The sequence below is a fragment of the Cebus imitator genome, unplaced genomic scaffold (genome assembly GCF_001604975.1).
Source record: "Cebus imitator isolate Cc_AM_T3 unplaced genomic scaffold, Cebus_imitator-1.0 Scaffold94, whole genome shotgun sequence".
In the NCBI taxonomy this organism is placed as follows: Eukaryota; Metazoa; Chordata; class Mammalia; order Primates; family Cebidae; genus Cebus; species Cebus imitator.
In genome coordinates, this window is record NW_016107409.1 from 2,617,076 (window position 1) to 2,640,823 (window position 23,748).

At 33.6% G+C, this 23,748-nt stretch overlaps 1 protein-coding gene across 2 annotated transcripts in view; it reads right to left on the bottom strand.

Annotated features, from left to right (window-relative positions):
• The window catches only part of RB1 (RB transcriptional corepressor 1), a 158,102-nt gene that overhangs the window by 84,145 nt on the left and 50,209 nt on the right, over nt 1–23,748 (bottom strand). For both annotated transcript variants that reach the window (XM_017535957.2, XM_017535956.2), the window contains exons 8-17: nt 23,035–23,177; nt 19,006–19,083; nt 16,395–16,504; nt 15,405–15,482; nt 10,403–10,490; nt 6,912–7,028; nt 4,394–4,450; nt 3,961–3,992; nt 3,803–3,879; nt 2,601–2,797 (exon numbers count right to left, since the gene is read on the bottom strand). In XM_017535957.2, the coding sequence (XP_017391446.1) occupies nt 2,601–2,797; nt 3,803–3,879; nt 3,961–3,992; nt 4,394–4,450; nt 6,912–7,028; nt 10,403–10,490; nt 15,405–15,482; nt 16,395–16,504; nt 19,006–19,083; nt 23,035–23,177 (977 nt within the window). The remainder of the gene's footprint in view (nt 1–2,600; nt 2,798–3,802; nt 3,880–3,960; nt 3,993–4,393; nt 4,451–6,911; nt 7,029–10,402; nt 10,491–15,404; nt 15,483–16,394; nt 16,505–19,005; nt 19,084–23,034; nt 23,178–23,748) is intronic.

The window sequence follows — 23,748 nt, forward strand, 5'->3', positions numbered from 1 at the left end:
TAGAGGGGTAGAAATAATGTTAGATGACCATTTTTCAGAGAAAATGTCATTTCAAACAAATTTATTTCCTTGCTTCATGAGAAAGAGCATTCTAAAAGCAGTGTAGCCAGCATGCAATCACATTGCTGCAGAACATTGAATAAGCTTTTAAAAAATCACGGCAGAGAAGGGGATGGTAAATTGTTAAAATCAGGAAAGAGCATCCATTGGTTCCCACAGTGGGGCGATCAGTTTAGAAAGTTCATTCATGATGCTAATTACAACAATGGAATGGAAGCATTTCAGTTGATACTAGATACTTTCATATACTTGTTTTGGTAAACTGCAACAAGCTGTCACAAATCCCAGTAGTCCCAAAAATTAACATTGATGTTTCAAGTTTAGATTGTTAAGAAACCTACTGAGAGACAGGTCAATTTGAATTACTGCATATATTACCATGGATTATTTTGAAGATACTTTTCTATTTCTTTTTAAAATATTTCTGAGGGTAGTTTTTATTCTTCAAGTTTACTATGGTACAGGTGGTGATTCAAAGAAAAACAAAAGTGACACTTAGATTTTGCAGGCATTCAATAAATATAGACTCGAAGAATGAATAGATGAGTGGATGCATAAAGGGCCATAAAACTATCCATTAAATCTGGTGAAGAAATAATTTCTAGCGGAAGCTAAGGCCTAAAATCTAAAACAATCCCGCAAGGATGTATTCCTGATAGTCCAATACTAGTAAATATTTTATTGAAGCAGCTGAAGCAATAAACAATCACTTATTTATATACTTATAAGAAACCTTAGGCTCACAAAAATATACATGTTTTAAAAAGGAAATCTAAGGCACACAAAATACTAAAACAAGTCAGTGAATTACCCTATTTTACATATTCAACAAGCAGAAATCTACTGGTACAGGATGGTCTATCAATGGACATTTTGTTATTTACAATCCCTTCATATTCCTTTACTTGGATTAGTCGAAAGCTCAAAACAGATACTTTGCACAGTATATTAATAAGTTACAATGAGTTTTTCTTTAGAGAGCCTGCTGGAACTGTCTGCTTTTGTACCAAAATGGTAAGTGTTAGCAGTTGTGGGCTTCCTATGGCATTTCCAAGGGAGAAGCACCATTAGGTTTTCCACACTCCCAAGGAATCTGGCACTTTGAATGTTATAGTTTCACATGCCAGAGATATCACATTTAATATTTAAATTCAGAGGCTTATGACTGCCACGTCTCCTATTGTAAATCGATTATACTCTTTTCCAAACTTTGGGCTTGTCACTTTTTCTCCAAAAGCTCTCAAAAATAAAGGAATATTGTTTAGAAGCCCTGAAAAACTGAGCTAAACAGGCTTGAGTACGAGCAATTTTTAAAGAGTAAATTTCTAATACTTTCTACACAATTTTCCAAGCGTTTATCTTTTTTGTATCCTCACAATGTCTCTCTCAATTCAAGGTGTATGGCAGATGTTCAATAAATATGTGTTGATGGAAATAAAATTAATTATCTAAAATAAATAATAGTTACTTTCAGATGATACAGTAATATTGCAATATCAATTTCTGGGAGTAGAGGACACATAAGCCTTTAAAAAGTACTCTATGTGCTTATTTTATTTACTTATCTATTTATTTATTTTTGCTTTCACTTAATTCCCCAGATTCAGAAAGTTGTCTTCTAATTACTCCTTTTCTTATCAAGTGTAAGTAGTTACCAAATTCAATAATAGGAGTGTAACATTCTATCAATTCCCCATGCTTCTCTCCTCTATTCACTCTGTCTATATGGCAATATAAGAAAACACTAAGAAATAAATTATCTCTTAGTCATTAAAAATTCAAAACATAAGAAAACTAAAACTAATGTTACATGTGCAAATTAGGATTGTAGGATACCTAAAGTCTTAATTTTTAACTACCATTTCTACATGCTGATACAAATTAAAGATATATACTTAGCATGCAACACAGTTTTAAAAGAAACCATTAATCTACAAATCTGACGATTCACAAAGTATTATCCAACTATGCAGATTTGAAGAGCATAACCTCAAATTGCCACCTTTATTAAACAAAAGCCTTATCAATGGTTATAATGTAATAAAGAGAATCCTAGACAATACAATCTGTGCCCCATAATGATTGAACAAGTACCTATAATTGAACAATAGTATTATACTTTAATAATGGGAAAAAATGAATCCTACTAAGTTGAACAAGAAAAAAATGCACTTTTTAATAATCTAAATCTCATAATCTCACAATTTAAGGGCAGACATGTACATTTTCAAATAAAACACCATATTTTAAATAAATTACCTAAATACTTCAAAGAATTCTGTTTTGTTTTAAAGTACCATATTTTAAGAAAAGCTATTCTTAAATAAATCACTGTGCTGTATTAGATGGTTTAGGGCACTCAAATAAAGCTCCATTTTAATATTCCACTTGATTCTTGGGCTATAGGCTGAAATAACATTATTCATTTAATTGTCTATTTGTTCTTCATGTAGATGTTAAGAAATACCTCTCACTCACAGATAATCTGTTAGCCAAATGCATATGAATGAATTTCTTCAATTATTTAGCTAGTTACTTACTGAGAGCCACGCAAGGGATTCCATGATTCGATGTTCACATCGTTCTAAATGTTTTATCATTTCTCTTGTCAAGTTGCCTTCTGCTTTGATAAAACTTTCAATCACTTTGTAAAAATCAAAGGCTTTTAAATTAAGGACATTCAGAATCCATGGGAAGGACAAATCTGTTCCAGAATCAAGATTCTGAGATGTGCTTCCTAAAAATGGAAAAAAAAAAAAAAAATGTAACTTAGGTATGTAATATTAACCCTTGAGCTAGGTAGTTTTTTGGAAGGTCATATCAAACAAAGAAAACAGTAGAAAGGTTAAACAATTTTTATTTAGAGCATAATTTTTTATTTTAGAGTCTACAGACTCAGAAGAAATAGCTTTCCAATTTTTGAGTGTATACACATGTATCTTTTTCCTAGAAAAAGGGCTTATAGCTTATCTCAAATTTGCAAATGTTTAAATACCCTAAACTTACATCAGGAACAGGTTTAGTATCTTACCAGCCATTCATTAGCATATCCATTTTAATTCTCATTAGTCCTTGGTAAGAGGAGAGAGAGATTCTTCAAGATTTTGCTAATTTCATTAGTTAGAAAATGGTATCTCTTTAAAATATGCATTTCTTGATTATTAATGAGGATTCACAGTTTTCCTTATTTGTTTACTAATAAGGAAACTAAAAGTTCCTCTTTTACTCTGTTTTGCATCCTTACACAAATGTTCCTTTTCTTTCTGCAAGCAAAACTTTCTTTTAACATTTGCAATGTAATTTGCAAAGTGATATATATTCATATTTTTAAAAACACTGTAATTGGCCTTTGTTCTATTTATCTGGTGGATTCTAGCTTCAATCTTTAGTTTTATAACCATGAAGGTTATAGCAGGGCTTCCATATCAGTAGAGGTCACTTTTCAATACTCCTTGGGCACTTTACAATCTCACAGGTCTTCGGAGGGATTTCAAAAGGTACCTTTTCTGGATTCAGTATACTCAGAAGAGGAGCCTAGTGAAATACTATCCCCAAGATGACCTCAAATATTTCAAATAAGCCTCTTAAATGGCTTATAATGACCAATTACGTTCTTCGGTATATAGTGATCTAAAATAAGCATTCCTTCTCCTTAACCTCACACTGTCCCCCTGCCCCTACCAAAGAAACACACCACATTTTAACTTTAAACAAAATGTTTATTTACAAAAATTTAACTTACTGCTATATGTGGCCATTACAACCTCAAGAGCACACGCCAATAAAGACATATGAAAAATGTTGTCGTTTAGAAGTTTGCTAAAGGAAAAAAGAAAAAAGTTACAAAATATTTACTTTTATAAAAAGAAAAAATTGTTTTACTAAAAGTAAAAAATTTACCTAAAATTTTGAATGGATAATCGTTCTTCTTCCTGAAATAGATAATTAAAAAGAAGAAGAAGAAGAAGAAGTTTAATTGAAATCTTATTTGTGTCAGCATTGAATTATTATTATTATTTTTTTTTGAGACAGAGTCTCGCTCTGTTGCCAGGCTGGAGTATGGTGGTGTGATCTTGGCTCACTGCAACCTCTGCCTCCGGGGTTCAAGCGATTCTTCTGTCTCAGCCTCCCAAGTAGCTGGAACTACAAGCACACACCACCATTCCCAGTTAATTTTCGTACTTTTAGTAGAGACAGGGTTTCACCATGTTGGCCAGGATGGTCTCGATTTCTTCACCTTGTCATCCACCCACCTTGGCGTCCCAAAGTGCTGGGATTACAGGCATGAGCCACCATGCCTGGCTGAAATTTTTTTATATTGTTTTTAACTTACTGATTTAAGCATGGATTCCATTACTCGGTAATACAAGCGAACTCCAAGTTTGTATCGCTACAAACAAACAAAAAGGAAAATTAGAGTCTGCTATTTCAGAAAATCACAATTACTAATTTTCTTTTTTTTTTGAGATGGAGTCCCATTGTTTAGCCCCGGCTGGCCTTCACACTCCTGGGCTCAAGAGATCCTCCTGCTTTGGCCTTCCAAGAGTCTGGGATTACATGAATGCACCACTATACCCAGCTGACAATTACTAATTTTTTAAAAAGCATTTTCTTAAAACACAGTTCTCACCCTTCTTAGAAATATGGCTGCCAAGAGAAAAGCTAGCTTGTCTAAAACTGAAGTCTTAAGTGGTGATTAACATTCTCAAGTAAATTAACAAGACGGTAGGTCCAGTACCTGGATTTCCTTAATTCCATTTCAGTCTATATCATTCATACTAAAGATAGGTTATGTGCCCAGTACTATTTTAAGCACTTTATGTAACTTCTATAACATTTCTCATGACCTAGAACATGTATTTTCAAGATGGTTCTCTAGGATTACGAGAACAGTCTTTGTCCATAAATTTAGTAAAACGGATACAGGCAAAAATCAGATCAAATTGACCATATCAGCAAGAAGTTTTAACCAAAAAATAAGTTCCCATTATTTGAAAGAATAACCAAATTTTAGAGATATAAACACATACCATATTATTTCATTTCAAATTAAGAGCAAAAGTCTCTTATACAATCATGCACTGCATAACAATGTTTTTGGCCAATAACTGACTGTATATATAACAGTGGTCCCATAAGATTATATGGAGCTGAAAAATTCCTACTGCTTAGTGTAATGTTGTAGTGCAATGCATTATTCACATCTTTGTGATGATGCTGATGTAAATAAACCTACTGCACTGCCAGTCATATAAAAGTACAGTACATACAATCATGTCTAGTACATAATACTTGATAATGGATATGTTACTGGTTTATGTATTTATTATACTATACTTTTTATTATTTTAGAGCATCCTCCTTCTACTTGTGAAAAAAAAAATGTTATCTCTAAAACACTCTCAGGCAGCTCCTTCAGGAGATATTCCAGAAGACAGCATCATCATCATAGGAGATGATAAATTTGAAGGCAGAGGACAGTGGTATTGTTAATCCTGACCTTGTGTAGGCCTTGGTTAATGTGTGTGTGTTTTTCTTTGTTTTTGGCAAAAATGTTTATGAAATTGAAAAAAAATTTAAATAAAAAAGTATAGAATAAGGATTGTAAAGAAAGAAAATATTTTTGTACAGCTGTACAATGTGTTTGTGTTTTAAGCTAAGTGTTATTGTAAGAGTCAAAAGTGTTTTACAAACTGAAGATTTATAAAGTAAAAATGTTACAGTGAGCTACGGTTAATTTACTATGGAAAAAAGAAAACATGTTTATGAAATTAGTTTAGCCTCAGTGTAGTGTTTATAAAGCCTACAATAGTGTACAGTAATGTTGTAGGCCTTTCACATTCACTCACCACTCACTCAATGACTCATCCAGAGCAACTTTCAGTCCTGTAAGCTCCATTCATAGGAAGTGCTCTGTGCAGGTGTTCCATTTTTCTTTTATACTGTCTCTTTACTGTACCTTTTCTGTTTAGATATGATCAGATACACAAATGGTAACACATTATGTTACCATTATCTACAGTATTCAGTACACATGCTGTACTGGCCTGTAGCCTAGGAACAAATAGGCTATATCATACAGCTTAGATATACAATCGGCTATACCATCTAGGTTTGCATAGGTATACTCTGCAATGTTCACACAACAAAATTGCCTAAGGATCCATTTGTCAGAACATACCCCTGTTGTTAAGTGGCCTGTGGCTATATAATCAAAAAGAACCATTAAATATAGATGTTTAAATACTGATGGCATCAAAATATAACCTCACTATACTGAAATAAATGTGTACGGTGGACTACAGTTCTCCTATATATTTTTGTACATTATCCTCATTAATGCCACACAACAAAACCTGAATCTCAGAAAAGTTAAATGACATGTCCAAGATCAACAAAGGTAGAACCAAATATAAACCCAGGGCTATAACTCCATGGCCCATACTCTTCCCTATTATATTAGCTTTAGATTTCCTGGAATAATAATCATATCACTGAGAAATGGCATTAATAATCCTATTCACATTAGAATATGCATACATGAACAGTCATACATGTTGAAGTTAAAGCAAAATCAAAAATTCAGTAATATCAAAGATTTTAACTTTTTTCTTAGTTGTATTTTCTAAAATTTCTACAATTGATATATGTTCCTTTATTACATAGTTTTTATAACGGGATGGGAGGTAATTTCCCATAAATAGCAGCATACACAAGCAACAGGAATATAGTATCTGCCAGTATTTTATACTAGTAGTAAAATACCGTTAGAGTATTTATACAAACTGGAAAGATGCTGCTTTTAACAATATTATACTATAGTGACACTAATTAAAATGAATTCAAGTTACCTGTGATCCAATTTCAACACATCCCTGTCCCACAGCTTCAGCAAATTTCTCTTTAAAGATGTATCCAATATCCTTCACTCTTTTCAGTATACTTTCTTTTGGATTAACTGTGCAGTTCTTTAGGAGATAAAAATGGAAATCAATGTCGAGGATATCATCAGAATTAATATTTTCTGCTCCATGATATATGACTTTTAAAATTGTTTATTAAACTGTGGAAACACTTCCACAATAACTAGGTAAACACAACTATTGAACATAAGCAGACAATATAATTTCACTGAATGTTAATGACCAAAAAATACTAGAGTACAACTAAAAAACCCTAATCTAAATTTTCTGCCACTAGGCTAGAGAAGAGCAACTTTGTTAAGTTTTCCATCAATCAAAAAGAGCCTCACACATTCTCATAAAATGTCTTCAATTAAGAGTTATATTGGGATGGATGTTGCTTCCAAAAAAGCAAATGAAATAAAACCAAGACCTGAACTTGATACCATTTCCTAATTTTTTTTTTTTTTTGGATGAAGTCTCACTCTGTCACTCAGGCAGGAGTGCAATGGCATGATCTCAGCTCACTGCAACCTCTTCCTTCCAAGTTCGAGTGATTTTCCTGCCTCAGCCTCCTGTGTAGCTGAGATTACAGGTATGTGCCACCATGCCTGTCTAATTTTTATATTTTTAGTAGAGATGGGGTTTCATTATGTTGGCCAGGCTGGTCTTGAACTCCTGACCTCAGATGATCCACCCACCTTGGCCTCCCAAAGTGCTGGGATTACAGGTATGAGCCATTGTGCCCGCCCCATTTCCTAATTTTAAAATGTGCTTTGAAAGAGTTACGAATTAGCTAAATCATTTAATTACATTTTCAGAAATACAAGATAGGGAAATAGTTGCAAAAGAAATTCCAACACGTGTATCATTTGGAGTGAGGCTATTCAACTTTAATAATGAAAACACATCATAAGATGTATTAAAATGCATATGATAATATATAATTCATATTATGATATATTAAAAGTAATCACACCATGATTCTCACCAGCTACAAAGATTTATTCTATTTTTTATCCTTTCTACACAGAACACATTCAAAATATACATTAGAAAATAAAGTTTGTAAAATGAAGATTATGGCCAGGCACAGTGGCTCATGCCTGTTATCCCAGCACTTTGGGAAACTGAGGTGGTCAGATCACCTGAGGTCTGGAGTTCAAGACCAGCCTGGGAACCATTGTACACCATCTCTGCAAAAATTACAATAATTAGCTAGATGTGGTGGCAGGATCCTGTAATCCCAGCTACTTGGGAGGCTGAGGCTAAGAATCACCTGAACCCAGGATGTGGAGGTTGTAGTGAGCCACGATTGTGCCACTGCACTCCAGCCTAGGCAACAGAGTGAAACACTGTCTCAAAAAAAAAAATAAATAAAGTAAAATTAAGATTATAATTTTCTTTGTAATGTGCATTGTCCTTCAACATTTTCACATTCTAGAATATCAGTAATTCTATATTTCTGAAAAAAAAAAAACAAAAACAAAAACAGCACACAAATCTTAGAAACATATAACAAGCATTTCCTGTCATGAAAGAATTGTTGCCAAAATGTCCATTAAAATGTTCATAGCTTCTAAGATTTTACATGGAGGGAAGATGGCATTAATTTTAAAAATGAAGAAACTTGGACTAATAAAGAAGTAAAATGAAGGAAAAGCATAATGACCATCAAGACACATTCACTTTGAGATATACAGCTTATCATCTACATAATTAAGCTTTTAAGCTTAATTAAAAGTTAAGCTTTAAATTGAGCTCTGGAAAATGTCTTTCACATGCACTCATATGTTCACTGCTGTGCTATTCACAATAGCAGATATAGAATTAGCCTAGGTGCCCATCAATGATGGATTGGATAAAGAAAATGTGGTACTTATACACCATAGAGTATTATACAGTCATAAAAAGAACAAAATCATGCCCTTTGCAGCCACATGGGTGTAGCTGGAGGTCATTATCCTAAATAAATTAACAGAAAGAGAAAGCCAAATACTGTATGTTCTCACTAATAAGTGGGAGCTAAATATCGGGTACTTATGGACATAAAGATGGCAACAATAGACACTGGGGACTACTAGAGGGAGGAGGGAATGAGGGGAGTGAGGGTTAAGAAACTATATAAAAACATAAATAAAGACCATATAGTTTCCAAGTTTAAAAAAAATGTCTTTGGGGCAGAAGTTTTTTAAAATAAAAAAGAGCTCCTACATACTCCAAATATTGGAGAAAGTATTCAAAATGATATCAGAAGAAAGAGCTTATCATTCTTTTAAATTCTTTCATTCTCTCTTGCTAAAAGTTTTAAGTAATTGGGTACATATGTTTTGGCATATATTCTTGTGCTATAGATAACTCATAAACAAAAGCAACTTTATGTATGTTGGACAAACAAAATCAATTCTGAGCCAAAACAATTATGAATATTATGACAGAAATTACTTTGCTAATTCCTAGGGGAACATAGCAAGAGATGACAACAGATTATGACAAAATCACAGACAGGTTATGGCAACGAATGAATTGTTAACAACTACAAAAAGCACAGTTGCTGAAATTAGTCAAATTTTAGTAGGTCTCCTGGCCCTATGTTCAATTTCAGTGGATGAACATTTCAGTGGGTCCCAGCCCTCATCTGAGTTTAAGTAAGGAGTGAAGGAGTAAGCAAGCAATATAGATGATAGTTTCATTCTCTCTCTTTCTCTCTCCTTGTCTTCAGGGGAGAGAGGGTAGCAGATGCCTTTAGATATCAAACTCAGGGTCTAACAGGAGTTGCAAACTACAATGCTCACAGGGCTAGGTAAGAATTGTAAATAAAAATGGGTTAAATATTGGATTAAAAAGATTGTAGGGGTATGGCGAATGTTAAGTCCTATCTAACACTACATTCAAAGAAAAGATCTTAAAAGTAACCAGAGAAAAAACGGTGGATTAACTATAAAGGAACAACAATTAGATTGATTGACAGAAGACTTTTTAATTAGAAAAAAATGGGATCCATGGAATGTAATATCTTTTAACTTATAGGAGTTTAAAAAGTAAACGTCAACCATGGAATTGAAAATCCAGCAAAGCTATCTCACAAAAAATAAGGGTAAAGAAAATTTCAGACCAACGAAACAAAACAAAACCTCAAAATGTTCATCCTAAATTAATATCACTAAAGTGTTTATCAAAGAATATATCTGAAGAAGAAAAAAATTTATCTAAGAAGTGGGTATAAGTTGCAAGAATATAAAATTTTTTAAAATAACACTGTATAAATGAAACAATGCTACTAATAATATCTAATTTGTAGGATTAAAAAAGCAAGAAAAGATTATGAATAACTACATGTTAGGAGATAAGTGTTTTAAAAAGAACTTAGTACTTTAACTTTTAATTTCAAGTATCTTTGCCAATATATTACAATAAATAATGTTTCACATTTGGCTTACATTAAAATAGGAAATCAGATTTTCTGATGGCTGATCACTTGCTGAATTTAAAATCATCATTAATTGTTGGATAGTGTTCATAACAGTCCTAGAGGGGAAAAAATAGGAAGATGTGTTAAGCAATGAAGGGAGAGAAAAAATGAAAAAATGAAATGTTATCTATTTCCCAAGTTAAACGTATCTTTAAATACACTGCCTCCCACTTATCTTTAAGTCCCCTGAAATAAGACTGTGGTTTATAAGAAATTACATTTTGCTTAAATCTTTAGGAAAATAAGTATTCACACCGATAAGTTTATAGCTATAGAATGGATATACTTACTTACCAATAAAACTATATATCAACAAAATAGTGGCATTATTTTTAGGAGAAACTATATAAACTGGCAACAAAATAGTATTGTTTCAAGAGAACATTGCTACAATCAAATATTAAACACTTTCAAACTAAAGACAATTTAGCAACTCAAGTAAAGAATCAGATGATTCTTCTTTACAGAGATCTTCAAGAAGAAAGGATACTAAGATCCTAGATGCATTTAAAAGTCACCATTTTCAAAGCATAAAATTTGGTCAATCTCCTAAGATCCCATTGATTCTATAATTTTCTGTGTGTGCATATGTGGGGGATATATGGTAAATATCAATGTTACAACTCTGGAGTAGGTGAACATTTGGGACACTTCAATTATGCAGAGAACTGTAGAATGTTTACAGCTGAAAAGATCCTCAACTATTATTTAGTAAAATATGCTCAGTGTTCTCAGCTAAGCATGCCTAAACCGGTATTTACACTTCCTCACCTTTCTTTTTTTTTTTCCCTTTTTTTTTTTTTGAGAAGGAGTCTTGCTCTGTCACCCAGGCTGGGCTGCAGTGGTGCGATTTTGGCTCACTATAACCTCCGCATCCTGGGTTCAAGTGATTCTCCTGCCTTAGTCTCCTGAGTAGCTGGGATTAGAAGCACTCACCACCACATCTGGCTAATTTTTGTATTTTTAGTAGAGACAGGGTTTTGCCATGTTGCCCAGGCTGGTTTTGAACTCCTGTCCTCAGATGATCCACCCACCTTGGCCTCCCAAAGTGCTGGGATTACAGGCATGAGCCACCACACCAGCCACACCTTTCAAATATATTGCAATGAGGCTTTTATATGCTTCTGTGTCCACTAATCAAATTTAACCTACAGCGATTAAAGCCACAAATGACCAACTGGTAAAAACAAAAGACTTTTCTCATTTGTTCTAATACTTAAGCTTCCTTGAAGCATTTGACACTGTTGAAGAAACACTTGCTCCTAATGAAACTCCTTCCCCCCCTCAACTTTGTTGGCTTCACTCTCTGGGGTCCCCAACCATACTTTCCCATTCTCTAGAACAGCAGTTCCCACCGCTAATCTGACAGGAGGTAGACTTCAGGCGGTAATGCTTGCCTGCCCACCACTCACTTCCTGCTGTATGGGCCAGTTCCTAATGGGACACAGACTGGTCCCTGGCCTGGGAGCTGGGGCTCCTGCTCTAGAACCTAACAACTTCTATCTAGTCCTTAATGCTAGCATTCCATAGGCTTCAGCCCTTAGCCACCCACTCTTGCCATGATACACCTTCACTTCAAGCAGTCTCATTTATTTTTACGGTTTTAACTCCCCTGATGATTCCCAAATCTATAAAAGGATATCCTATTGCTTACTAGGTATCTTCTTCAGAAATGCCTTAAGAACAATATTCTAAGTATGAATACATCAAATATTTATCAAATCTGTTATTGCTCCTTCATTGTCACCACTACTGTTGGTTCAGATCTTTAAAACCTCTCAACTACAGTGCTGCAATAGACAAGTCCAGAGATTTTCACACGCTATGTCTGCAGTGATAAGGCCTAGGCATACTCCTCAGTGGAACGGGACACACAATTTTTAAAAAGAAAAAAAAAAAAACTTCCTCAGGGTATTCTAATTTGCACACCTGATTAAGAACCACTGAGACAGATTGACAGGTCCATTCCTCACTCTTTCTTATTCCCCTCAGTCTATCACCCCAACAAACTATTACCATGTGAACTTGCAAAAATTATGTCTGATTTTATTCTTACTCCTGCTTAACATCCATTTACAGCACAGGCTATAGCATGCACATGCTACAGTCCAAATCTGTGAGTACAGCATATAAGGCCCTTCATATCTAGTACCCACTCTCTTCTCCTGTGACTTCCTACTCTCATTTTACAGTCAATCAATACACAGCTGCCAATAGTTCCCCAGATCCATTGTGTTGTGTGATATTGTGAAATACATGTTTGGTCTTTTATTTTTATTTTTTATTTTTATTTTTAGACGGAGTTTCACTCTTGTTACCCAGGCTAGAGTGCAATGGCGCGATCTCAGCTCACTGCAACCTCCGCCTCCTGAGTTCAGGCAATTCTCCTGCCTCAACCTCCTGAGTAGCTAAGATTACAGGCACGCGCCACCATGCCCAGCTAATGTTTTGTATTTTTAGTAGAGACGGGGTTTCACCATGTTGACCAGGATGGTCTCGATCTCTTGACCTCGTGATCCACCCGCCTCGGCCTCCCAAAGTGCTAGGATTACAGGCTTGAGCCACCGCGCCCGGCCCATGTTTTGTCTTTGACCCCATATCCTGACACACAACCCCTAAAATTCTTAGAAACTCCAGTGATATCTTTCTGTATGCTAACGAATTGACTGATGGCTGGCAGCCCCTAGGAAGCTTCTGGATGGGGGCTAGTCACTAGAAAGACCAGGCAGAGTTAGAGGGTTGGAGCCTTCAGCCCCAAGCCCCCAACTTCTGGGGAGTGGAGGGAAGCTGAAGGTTAGGTTGATAATAGATAGCCAATGATTTAATCTATCATGCCTATGCAATGAGGCATCCATAAAAACCCAAAAGGGGAGGGTTCAGAGAACTTCCAGATAGCTGAACATGTGGAGGTTCATGGACAGCTGCCTGCTGAGGGAGGGCATAGAAGCTTCCTGTCCCATCCCCTATACTTCAGCCTATGCATCTTTACATCTGTATTCCTAATATCTTTATAATAAACCAGTAAACATAAGTGTTCCCCTGAGTTTTGTGAACCACTGTAGCAAATTAATCAAACTCAAGAGGTGTCATGGGAACCCCAACTTGAAACCCTTTGGTCAGAAGATCCAAAACCCAGACTTGCAACTGGTATCTGAAGTTGGGGGTAGTTTTGGGGTCTGATCCCTCAATCTGTACAATCTGAGACTATCTCCAGGTAAACAGTATCAGAAGTAAATTAGAGGACACCCAGCTGGTGACTGCTGCAGAACTGATTGCTTGTTTCTCAGTGATGAAAAATTCCCCACATTTGGTCACAGAAGTCTGTGTGACAGCAGTTTTCTCCACTTACATGTTTCATACTTCCATCCCTTTGCACATGCTGTTCCAACTCCCTAAAATCTTTATCCTGTGACACAGACCTTTACATGTTTCAAAATTCAGTTCAGACATTGCTTTATAGTCCCTTCTGTGTCATCTCATTAGCTTGTTTATAAATATATACTATACTTATATGAAAATGCATTCATGTATACATCTATACAGTCATTTGAAATATATTACTGATTACCTACCATGTACCAAGTATTAGGACAGGCCCTAATTATTAGATAGTCAACAAAAAAGTCATGGTCTCTGTGATATGGAATTTAAAGGCTATTTTGGGTATTAGTAAAAAAACAAGCAAACAAATGAATCTGTCAAAACAAATTGGGATACATGCTATAAAGGAATAGAACAGGATGCTAGGAGAAACAATAATAAGATACTTCAGAGAGAAATATCTTTTCAAAAGCAATATTTGTGCTGAATGAAGAGTAGCAGTTAGTAATCCATGGAAAGAAAAGAAGGAAGCGTTTCAAGAAGAGGGACTATCAAGTATGAGGGTTTTCAAAGTACAAAAAGACTTGGAAAGCCCAAGAAACTGAAAGAAAGCCAATGTGTGGCTAATGCAGAATGAGAAAGAAAACAAGATGAGGTTGGAGAGGCAACAGAAACCAGATCATATAAGGTCTTTTAGGCATTGTTGAGGAATCTGCACTGTATACCAATTGCAATGGAATGCAGTCAGAGGGTTTTAACAGCAAAGTAAACATAACTGATTTACATTTCTAGGAGAAATTCTGGGGGCACTGTGGAGAATAGATTTGAGAAGACAGGAAGAGTGATGAGACCAGAAGCAGCAAGATTAGGTAGTAGGATATTGCAAAAAATCCAAGAGAAAGAGAAAGATGTCTTGGACAAGAGTTGTGAGAGCAGAAATGGAGAGAAGTAGATGGACTCAGGAAATATTTTAGAGGTAGATTATTCAATAAGCCTTGATAATAGATTTTGATGTGGGAAGTAAGTGAGGAAAAAGACATAAAAAATAGTTCTACTCCTTTAAGACTGTATGCAGATCAAACAGTGATACTTTTTTTCTTTTTTATTTACTGAAATGGAATACATTGCTATTTTAGGTTATGTTTCTTAAGGACAGACAAAACTAGGTACAATAACCATATCTTAAGCAACAAGTAAAATGCCTAGCACACAAAGATTATATATACATTTTTTTCCCTTTTTTTTGAGACAGAATTTCACTCTTGTCACCCAGGCTGAAGTGTAATGTTGCAATGTTGGCTCACTGCAACTTCTGCCTCCTGGGTTCTAGCGATTCTTCTGCCTCAGCCTCCCAAGCAGCTGGGATTACGGGCGCGTGCCACCAGCTGGGGCTAATTTTTGTATTTTTAGTAGAAATGGGGTTTCACCATGTTGGCTAGGCTGGTCTCAAACTCCTGACCTCAGGTGATTTGCCCACCTTGGCCTCCCAAAGTGCTAGGATTACAGGTATGACCCACCACACTCGGCCTTCAATATATATTTCTTACATGTATGTATGAATACATGAAGAAACATGTAAACAAATATGAAGCATTATAAAGCAATGAATAAAAAAATTATAATATAATTAAAAGTAGGAAAATTCATACCTAACTGGAGTGTGTGGAGAAATCACATTCACCTCTTCATCAAGGTTACTTTTTCGTGGTGTTCTCTGTGCTTCAAAACTAAATAACGATAAGTGAAGTCATTCACATACTGAAAATTTATATTTTGTGCTTTATGCATCAAAAAAGCAGTATAATATTTCTGGTGTCTCATAAAATCATATAAAATGATAACTCAATAATAGACATGATAGGAAATAGATGACCCAACTGCTGCTTAAATAAAATCTTTTTCACTATTGTTTTTAATTGTGGTTCTCTTTCCATTATGTTTATGACAAAAAAGCTATACCAATCATTAAGTATTTTTTCTAAAGTGAAAGTCAGATGCTTTCTCCCTGGCGTTATTGATAACCAAGTTGTTCAGTAGTAAAAAGCATTAAAACTCAAGTTTTTCAATGCATTATTCCTTGTAAAAACCATATTTCCACTTAAATAAAACTAAAAACATTTTACTGTTTAATTTCTAAATTATGCATATTTTCAGTTTCATATTAAAAGAGTTCATGCTAATGACACAAAATTAACTTTACTTGAGTCAAAAATTTTAATAATCACTCTCAACCATTCCAATTTTAGGTTTCTACAGGATAATAAAAGAGACTGCACTTTTGTATTAACTTTTTTTAATAAACCAGGCAGGCAATAGTATATGAAAGGATAGAAATAAGATAGAGACCACTATTCGAAGAAATTAATTACTTTAGCCATTATCTTTTGGTGCACATTTTTAAAAATTACATTCAAGAAGGTAACTGTTATAGGATACACAATTCACATTAAATCTGTATTTGTAGATAAGTTATATGCTTAAAATACTGTTAACCTTTTCTTTGTATAAAGATGTTTGCAAGTAATTTATTATAAATGATATTTAAAGGTCGCTAAGCTAAGTAAAAAACTATATTATCTACTTAGATCAGTATCAACCTATATCAAAAGTAAATCAATCAAATATACCATGTGTCATACCTGTCTATAGAATCAGTCTGAAGAGTTTTATCATGATCCAAAAATAATCTTGCATCTAGATCTTTATTTTTAAGATAAATTTCTTCGTATCGTTTAGACAGACTTTCAACCTCAAAAGAAAAATCACTGACAATTATCCTTCACATGTCATTACATCTCTCAGCACACAGAGGCACAGATTTCATTAAATAATTTTTGTACAATATACATTTAATTTTACAGTATAAACTGAGTTCACATGCAATATAAATAAGGTCTATCTAAAAGTGAAGTACAGAAAATTGCAACATTTTTTCAACTTTGATTTCAGGTCTGTTTCATGCATACAACACATTTATTAGAATTTTATGTAGAAAAAGATAGCCAATGCTACAAAACAGCACCCAAGATAAAAATAGGTATTATTATAACCGCTTTACTGCTAGGATTCTCCAAACATCCCATATATGCTTTACTTTTTCATCTTTTTCTTTTTTTTTGAGATGGAGTTTTGCTCTTTTGCCCAGGCTAGAGTGTGGTGCCATGATCTCAGTTCATTGCAACCTCCGCCTCCCACATCCAAATGATTCTCCTGCCTCAGCTTCCCAAGTAGCTGGGATTATAGGTGTCTACTGCCACACCCGGCTAATTTTGTATTTTTAGTAGAGATGGAGTTTCACCATGTTGGCCAGGCTACTCTCCAACTCCTGAACTCAGGTGATCCACCCACCTCGGCCTCCCAAAGTGCTAGATTATGGGCGTGAGCCACTGGGTCCAGCCTACTTCTAATCTTTTATGTTTATCAATATAAAATATTTTTTCAAACATTGTTGCAAATCCTCTTGATTACATATTCTGTCAATGTTTTCTAAACTCTTTGGTTCACTCCAGTACCCTTCAGTTAAGTATCTTGGGCAAGAGAATTAGCTCAATTTATCAGTCCAACTGACATACTTGTACAATTTATTCCCAATCTTAAACACTTTTTCAGTTGCTAGAATTTGTAAATCTTTCATCAGTTCTGATACAGGATTTTCTAATCATACTTTAAAAACCAATGCCCAAGAGAAAACTATTGGCATGCCTTCTACTGTGACTTTTAATGCCAAAGTGATTCCAATCTGAGAGAAGTAAAATTGCATTCTAAAAAGATAGGAAGAAACACAATTAAATGCAAACTTTTCATTAATATTCATAAATGTATTAGAACAGTAATCCATGCTTGATAAAGTTTAATCATTATTCCTGCTCTACCTAAATGAGGTACTAATTATCAGTCATCTACTGATTGGCTGTATTATGTGAAATATTGGAGAAAAAGCAAAATTACTCTTAAGATTTATATTAAAATTGTAATCATTTTAAAGAAAAAAAAAGATTGCCACAAAAGATTTTAAAGTTACAAACAGACTATTTTTTGGTACCAAAAGTGGTAACAAGACTCATTGATATGACATTTGGTCCCTTCTTGCCTCTTCAGTACCATATTTTAACTGTTCTGCCCTGTATCCAAATCTTAATGAATTACTTAGAGTTCACTGATCAGACCATACTCACATCACTGCACCTTTGAATTTACAATGTCCAACCCCTGGAAATGTTATTCCTGTAAGGCTTACTCAGTTCTAAAATCACATCACCTCTAAACTATTTTCCACAAAACCTATCTGCCCCAGTTTGGATTAGGTAGCTCTCCTTTGAAATATCACAGAACTCTGTGCATACTTTTATCACACTCTTGTAGACTCCTGTAATATTCTATTTCTTTGTCAGCCTCTCCCACTAACACTTTAAGGACAGTGACTAAGTGTGAAATCTCTGTATCTATAGTATCTAACACATGCCTTACATATATTAAGCATTCAAAAAATATTTGAATTAATCAATTAATTAAAAAACTAGCTATCAATTCAGGTCATAGAATTAGCTGTCCAGCTATTTCATTTCATGCCTTTTGGTCACAGTGACTAATACAAGGTGCTTCTAAAACACTGGTTTGTTCTTCATCATTTATCACAGCATCCTTTTCTCCACATATTTCACCTTACCACGCAAAGCTCTCAGTTATTCTGTTCTCACTGGAAAGACATTTGTAGCAAAATGCGAAACAAAACAGATAGTTGAATGGAATATCACTAAGGTAAAGCACTTCTGTAATAATCACAGGCATTTCAACAAATACATTTGTATTTTCAATTAAGTAGTTCTTAAAAATCCTCAAAAGAGATGGTCCACAACACAGTAATGTCGATAATGTTGATGGCATTAATTGTGGATCCTACACTTAATTATGCTTACCAAAGCAAATTTAACTGTGTATATTTAGCTATTAATATTTAACTATTTAATGGCATTTAGAAATTTAAAAGTCTATACTTTGATTTTTGAAAAAAATTCAATAAAGATTGATTTATAGTACAAATCACAAAATGATGCTACTACATTTGATTATATACTCAATAGCTTTTTGTTACAACACAAAAGTTAGTTTCACCACAATTCTACTTGGCTAGATTCTTCTTGGGCAAAAAAAATTCTGATATACAGTAAACTGATCTAAGAAAGTTAGACAATTATCCCCCCTCTATAGTCTCAAAACATTAATATTTTATTAAATTTGCTTTCAGGTTACCTCTGGAAGTCCATTAGATGTTACAAGTCCAAGAGAATTCATAAAAGGTATAAAATTTTTGAAATAAACATTTTTCACCTGAAAAAGATGAAGTTACAATATGATCATTAAAATTAAAAAAAAAAAAACTTATCTGTCACTATTAACACTTGAATGAAAGTTAACTAACATTTGATCAATGACATCCATTCAAGATAGTGTAATATTTATAATTAATTCAATTATTTACTTTTTAATGTATATGAAGGTAGTAGAAAGCTGTTAAAAGAAATGGGATTTATAGGAAAAGAATCCATTGAAACCAATTTCGATATTCCATGTTTAACAAATGATCAAAAGACAGGACACAAAAAAATTAAGCAACTTGACCGATGGCAGAGTTTGAATTAAAATCCAATCTGTCTACCATCAAAGCCAACGCTCTTTTCACTTTTCTACATTGCCTCTGATTTCTCTCTGTAGTGTATTTTTGGACATTTCACTCATAGGTCATCTGAAATCTGCTCAGGAAATATCAAGTCAATTTTTAAGCATACATTTAAGAAAATACTTTCACACCCAAAATTAAATACCCAATAATTCATTTCAAATCCAAGTAATTCTATTTAGTGGTATCTTCTGATAGAGAAAACTTCTTAATTTTCATGTACTTTAATTTATTAATTGTTTCCTTTATAGGCTGTGGGTTTTGTGACCTGATTAAGAAATATTTACCTACTCTTTGATAATAAAACATTGTTTTCTATCAAAAATTAAAAATAAAAATGTTTTGTAGGAGTATATATGGTTACATGCAAAAGCACCCTATACTTAACATGGATCTTTAAAAAATCATATATACACACTCAAAAAACCTGGAGTTATATTCCTGGCCATTTTATACTTGCAATTTGTTAACAGAATTTTAAACAATTTGCTTTTCTTTATTTATCTTCTTTTTCCAGACTTGCAGTCTACATTTACTAAGGTGGGAATAACTTAGTATCAGTTCCTACCTCTATTTCCCAAATAAGTTATAAGAATTAAGCCTCTGAAATACTTACTAGTTTCCTAGTTAACTCCCATTTACCTCGAATATTTATAAAGTGAATAGTTCTAATTAACCAATTAGCATGACTAACCAAGTTATATAACAATAACCTAACCAATTAATCATATATTAGCTGTGTAAACCATAAATTATATATAAGCCGTATATATCATAAATTAACCAATCAGAATTACTAACCAATAGTTATATAACCATAAGTACAATATGTAGTCAATCAAGTGTCAATTAAAATACCACCTTTAACTGAGTTGTTTTTAATTGACTGTACTTTAAAAATCATAACTAAGAAGATTCTAAATTATAAGAAATTATTTAAAATGAAGAGCAGAAAAGTGGTATATTCCTAATTTTAAAAATAAAAATTTTCAAGTAGTTCTGAAATCCAGATTATTAACAACCAGGAAACAGAAAACTACATTTACTACTATTCATTATCTTACAAATAAGCAATAAAACCGGAGTAAAAAGAAATATTTCAACTACATTTGTCAGCTTATTTGCAAAGATAATTTGTAATTTAGAAAAGAAAGCATATATATTTATGTGTATATAAGTCTATTTATATGTACTATCAATATTTCTACATAATAAATATTTTCTTTTCCAGAATTTCTTTTTTAGAATATATAAAGTTGATATATTTATATCTATACACAGTTGAGTCTTGAACAATGTGAACAATGCAGGGGTTAAATGTGTCAACCCCCCCATGCAGTAAAAAATATGTGTATAACTTTTTTATTTTTTATTATTTTTTTTAGAGACAGGGTCTCTCCATATTGCCCAGGCTGGAGTGTAGTGGCTGTTCACAGGTGTCATCACATGCATTACAGTTTTGAACTCTTGGGCTCAAGCCATCCTTCCACCTCAGCCTCCCAAGTAGTTGAGACTACAGGCCTATGGATTACTTTTGAGTACCCATAATTTAACTAACAGCCTGCTGTTGACTGGAAGCCAATCAATGACAAAGATTCAATACAATAGATTTTGTATATGTACTATATATACATACTGTTTATACCATCTTCTTTTGATAGAGAAAAGAAAATATCATGAAAATTGTGAGAAAATACATTTACAGCAAGTTTATGTAATCTGTTAATAAAAATCATCTGTCTGAAACAGCAGGCAACTGCAGCTACAGACCTCAATCTACAGTACATATCAAGCAATTTAACTTTTTCTTGTAATGTCATGATTTTTCTCTGCTTCTTTCGAGTTCTTCCAGCATCACTAGTGCAACTCCTTATGGGTCCCACGGTGTTATTCAAAGTTTATGGTGTTGCACTAAACATGATAAAAAATAGTGAGAACCTCAAGAGTTCACTTTATATTGCAATATGCAATTTACTGGAGAGATGAACTGCTCACATGGAGATGACTAGTGTCACATGGTAGCCTTTAAAGTGGATACAACACTTGAGCTTACTGCAATAGCAACAAGCTACAAAATTATTACAATAGTACAATATAGACTAGTTAATTTTATGACTAATTGCATCTTTATGTTCGTTCACATTTCTCATGATTGCAAATGGCACCATGTACAGTCTGTGTTTGTGTAAGTTTTGATAAATTTTAACCTTTTATAATAGATTTGTATTTATTTTATGGTATAGTGAATTATGAAATAAACTAGTATCTACATATATTTTCTGCATTTATGATATGCCTTTTTCTTCATTTTTTTCAGTATTTCTAGGCTACATCGTTTGTGGCAAATTTTTTCAAATTATTGCAAATCTCCAAAAATTTTTCTAGTATATGTAATTAAATAAACCTGTGTATAAGGGGACCAATGCAGTTCAAATCTGTGTTGTTCAAGAGTCAACTGCATATTTGTTGAAATTAGTAAGCTATAGTGCTAAAACTATGACATATCTTTATAAATCATTCTAATACTTCTTAAACTAGATTTTGGGACCATACTCCCATTCTTTCCCAGTGTTGACAGAGAAATTTCAAAGATGTAACATTTTTTTTTTTTTTACTGCTGTCTGTGGTAGTGATTGTGGACAATACAACAAATTGAGAAAAACTGTATGGTAAGAAGGAAAGAAGCACTAATACCCGATGTCCCAAAGTCTAACGTAGACTCTGTTGTTAATAAGCTATCAGTCCCTGGAAGCTTGTTTACTCATTATAAAAAGGAGATTGAACACATTATTTGTAAGATTCCTTCTAACATCCAGATTATATGAACAAGATAAGTAATTCCTGGGTATTCACATATATTCTCCAGCAGTCATTATGTGCTGTAATATTTAGAAAGAGTAATTATAGAAGGCCAAACAGAAATTTAATGTTGGTATCACTTATCACTAAACCAAAACAGTAGAGCACGAGAGTTTTCTAAGCAGGGCTTTTTTTGTTTGTTTGATTGTTTGTTTGTTTGTTTTTAGAGACACAGTCTCACTCTGGCACCCAGGCTGGATTACAGTGGTGCCGTCATAACTCACTGTACGCTCAAACTTCTGGGCTCAAGGAATACTCTTGCCTCAGTCTCCCAAGTAGCTGGGACTACAGGCACACACCACCATACCCAGCTAATTTTTTTTAAATATATATTTTGTAGAGATGGAGTCTTGCTATGTTGCTCAGGCTGGTCTAGAACTCCTGGCCTCAAGAAATCCTCCCACTTCAGCCTCCCAAAAGGCTGGGATTACAGGAATGAGTCACCACATTCAGCCTTGGCAGGGTATTTTAAAATATTAGGGGTATCAGTAACCTCAGAAGAATTAAAAAACAACTACATTTGAAAACAAGTGTCTTGATTATGTACTTTTCAGTAATTCCAGAGTGAGGGAGCTACTCTCTTTCAAATCAAAGTAACTAAATTTTTTCTAAATATTTTGCAACTGCAAAAGAGTTAGCACTAACTACAAAAAAATATGCTCATCGCAAAAGAAGTAAATACTGTTAGGGAGAACTTACATTTAAATCTACTTTGTTTTAAAGAAATCATAAAGTCAAATTACCTCATCTATATTACATTCATGTTCTTTACAGAGAACTTCAATAATTCTTGTATCATTTTCTAGTTGTTTGGCTATCCGTGCACTCCTGTTCTGACCTCGCCTGGGTGTTCGAGGTGAACCATTAACGGGTATAACAGCTGTTTCTGTAAAAAGGGTAAATTGGATAAGAACAATTGTACATTCTATTGTATAAAATAATAAAGTATTCTAACTATAACCTAGGTCAAAAATAATCTTGGTAACATTCTATTACTTTTACTTATTTGGTTTCATTAGAAGGATAGTAATTTCATCTATATCTACTAGGAATTAGGTTCTAATATTAGTATTTGCCATCCCTCTTCTCCTCTGCTCCCAAATAGCCCAAAAAGAACTGGGTAAAATACAGTCTCATACATAAATACAAAGAGAAGGCGTGGAAATAGCCAACTTTCAAACTAAATCTAAGTGTATCTTAGTCTGCAGAAGGAAAAAAATGTGGTCTATCTTAGAGTCTTAAAAACAGTTAGCAAATATTTCCGAATTCAATTTATAAACATAGCATGAAAACAATATTTTAAGTTTTAGTAAATTATGATGTCTTTAAAAGATAGGTATAAAATATATTATAGTAAATATAGCAATATGATAATAAGCCATGATTTTTAAAAAATCTCCTGGATTATTTTAAGCTTTCCCAATCCAAACTAAATACACGTTCAGCTATTAAAAATA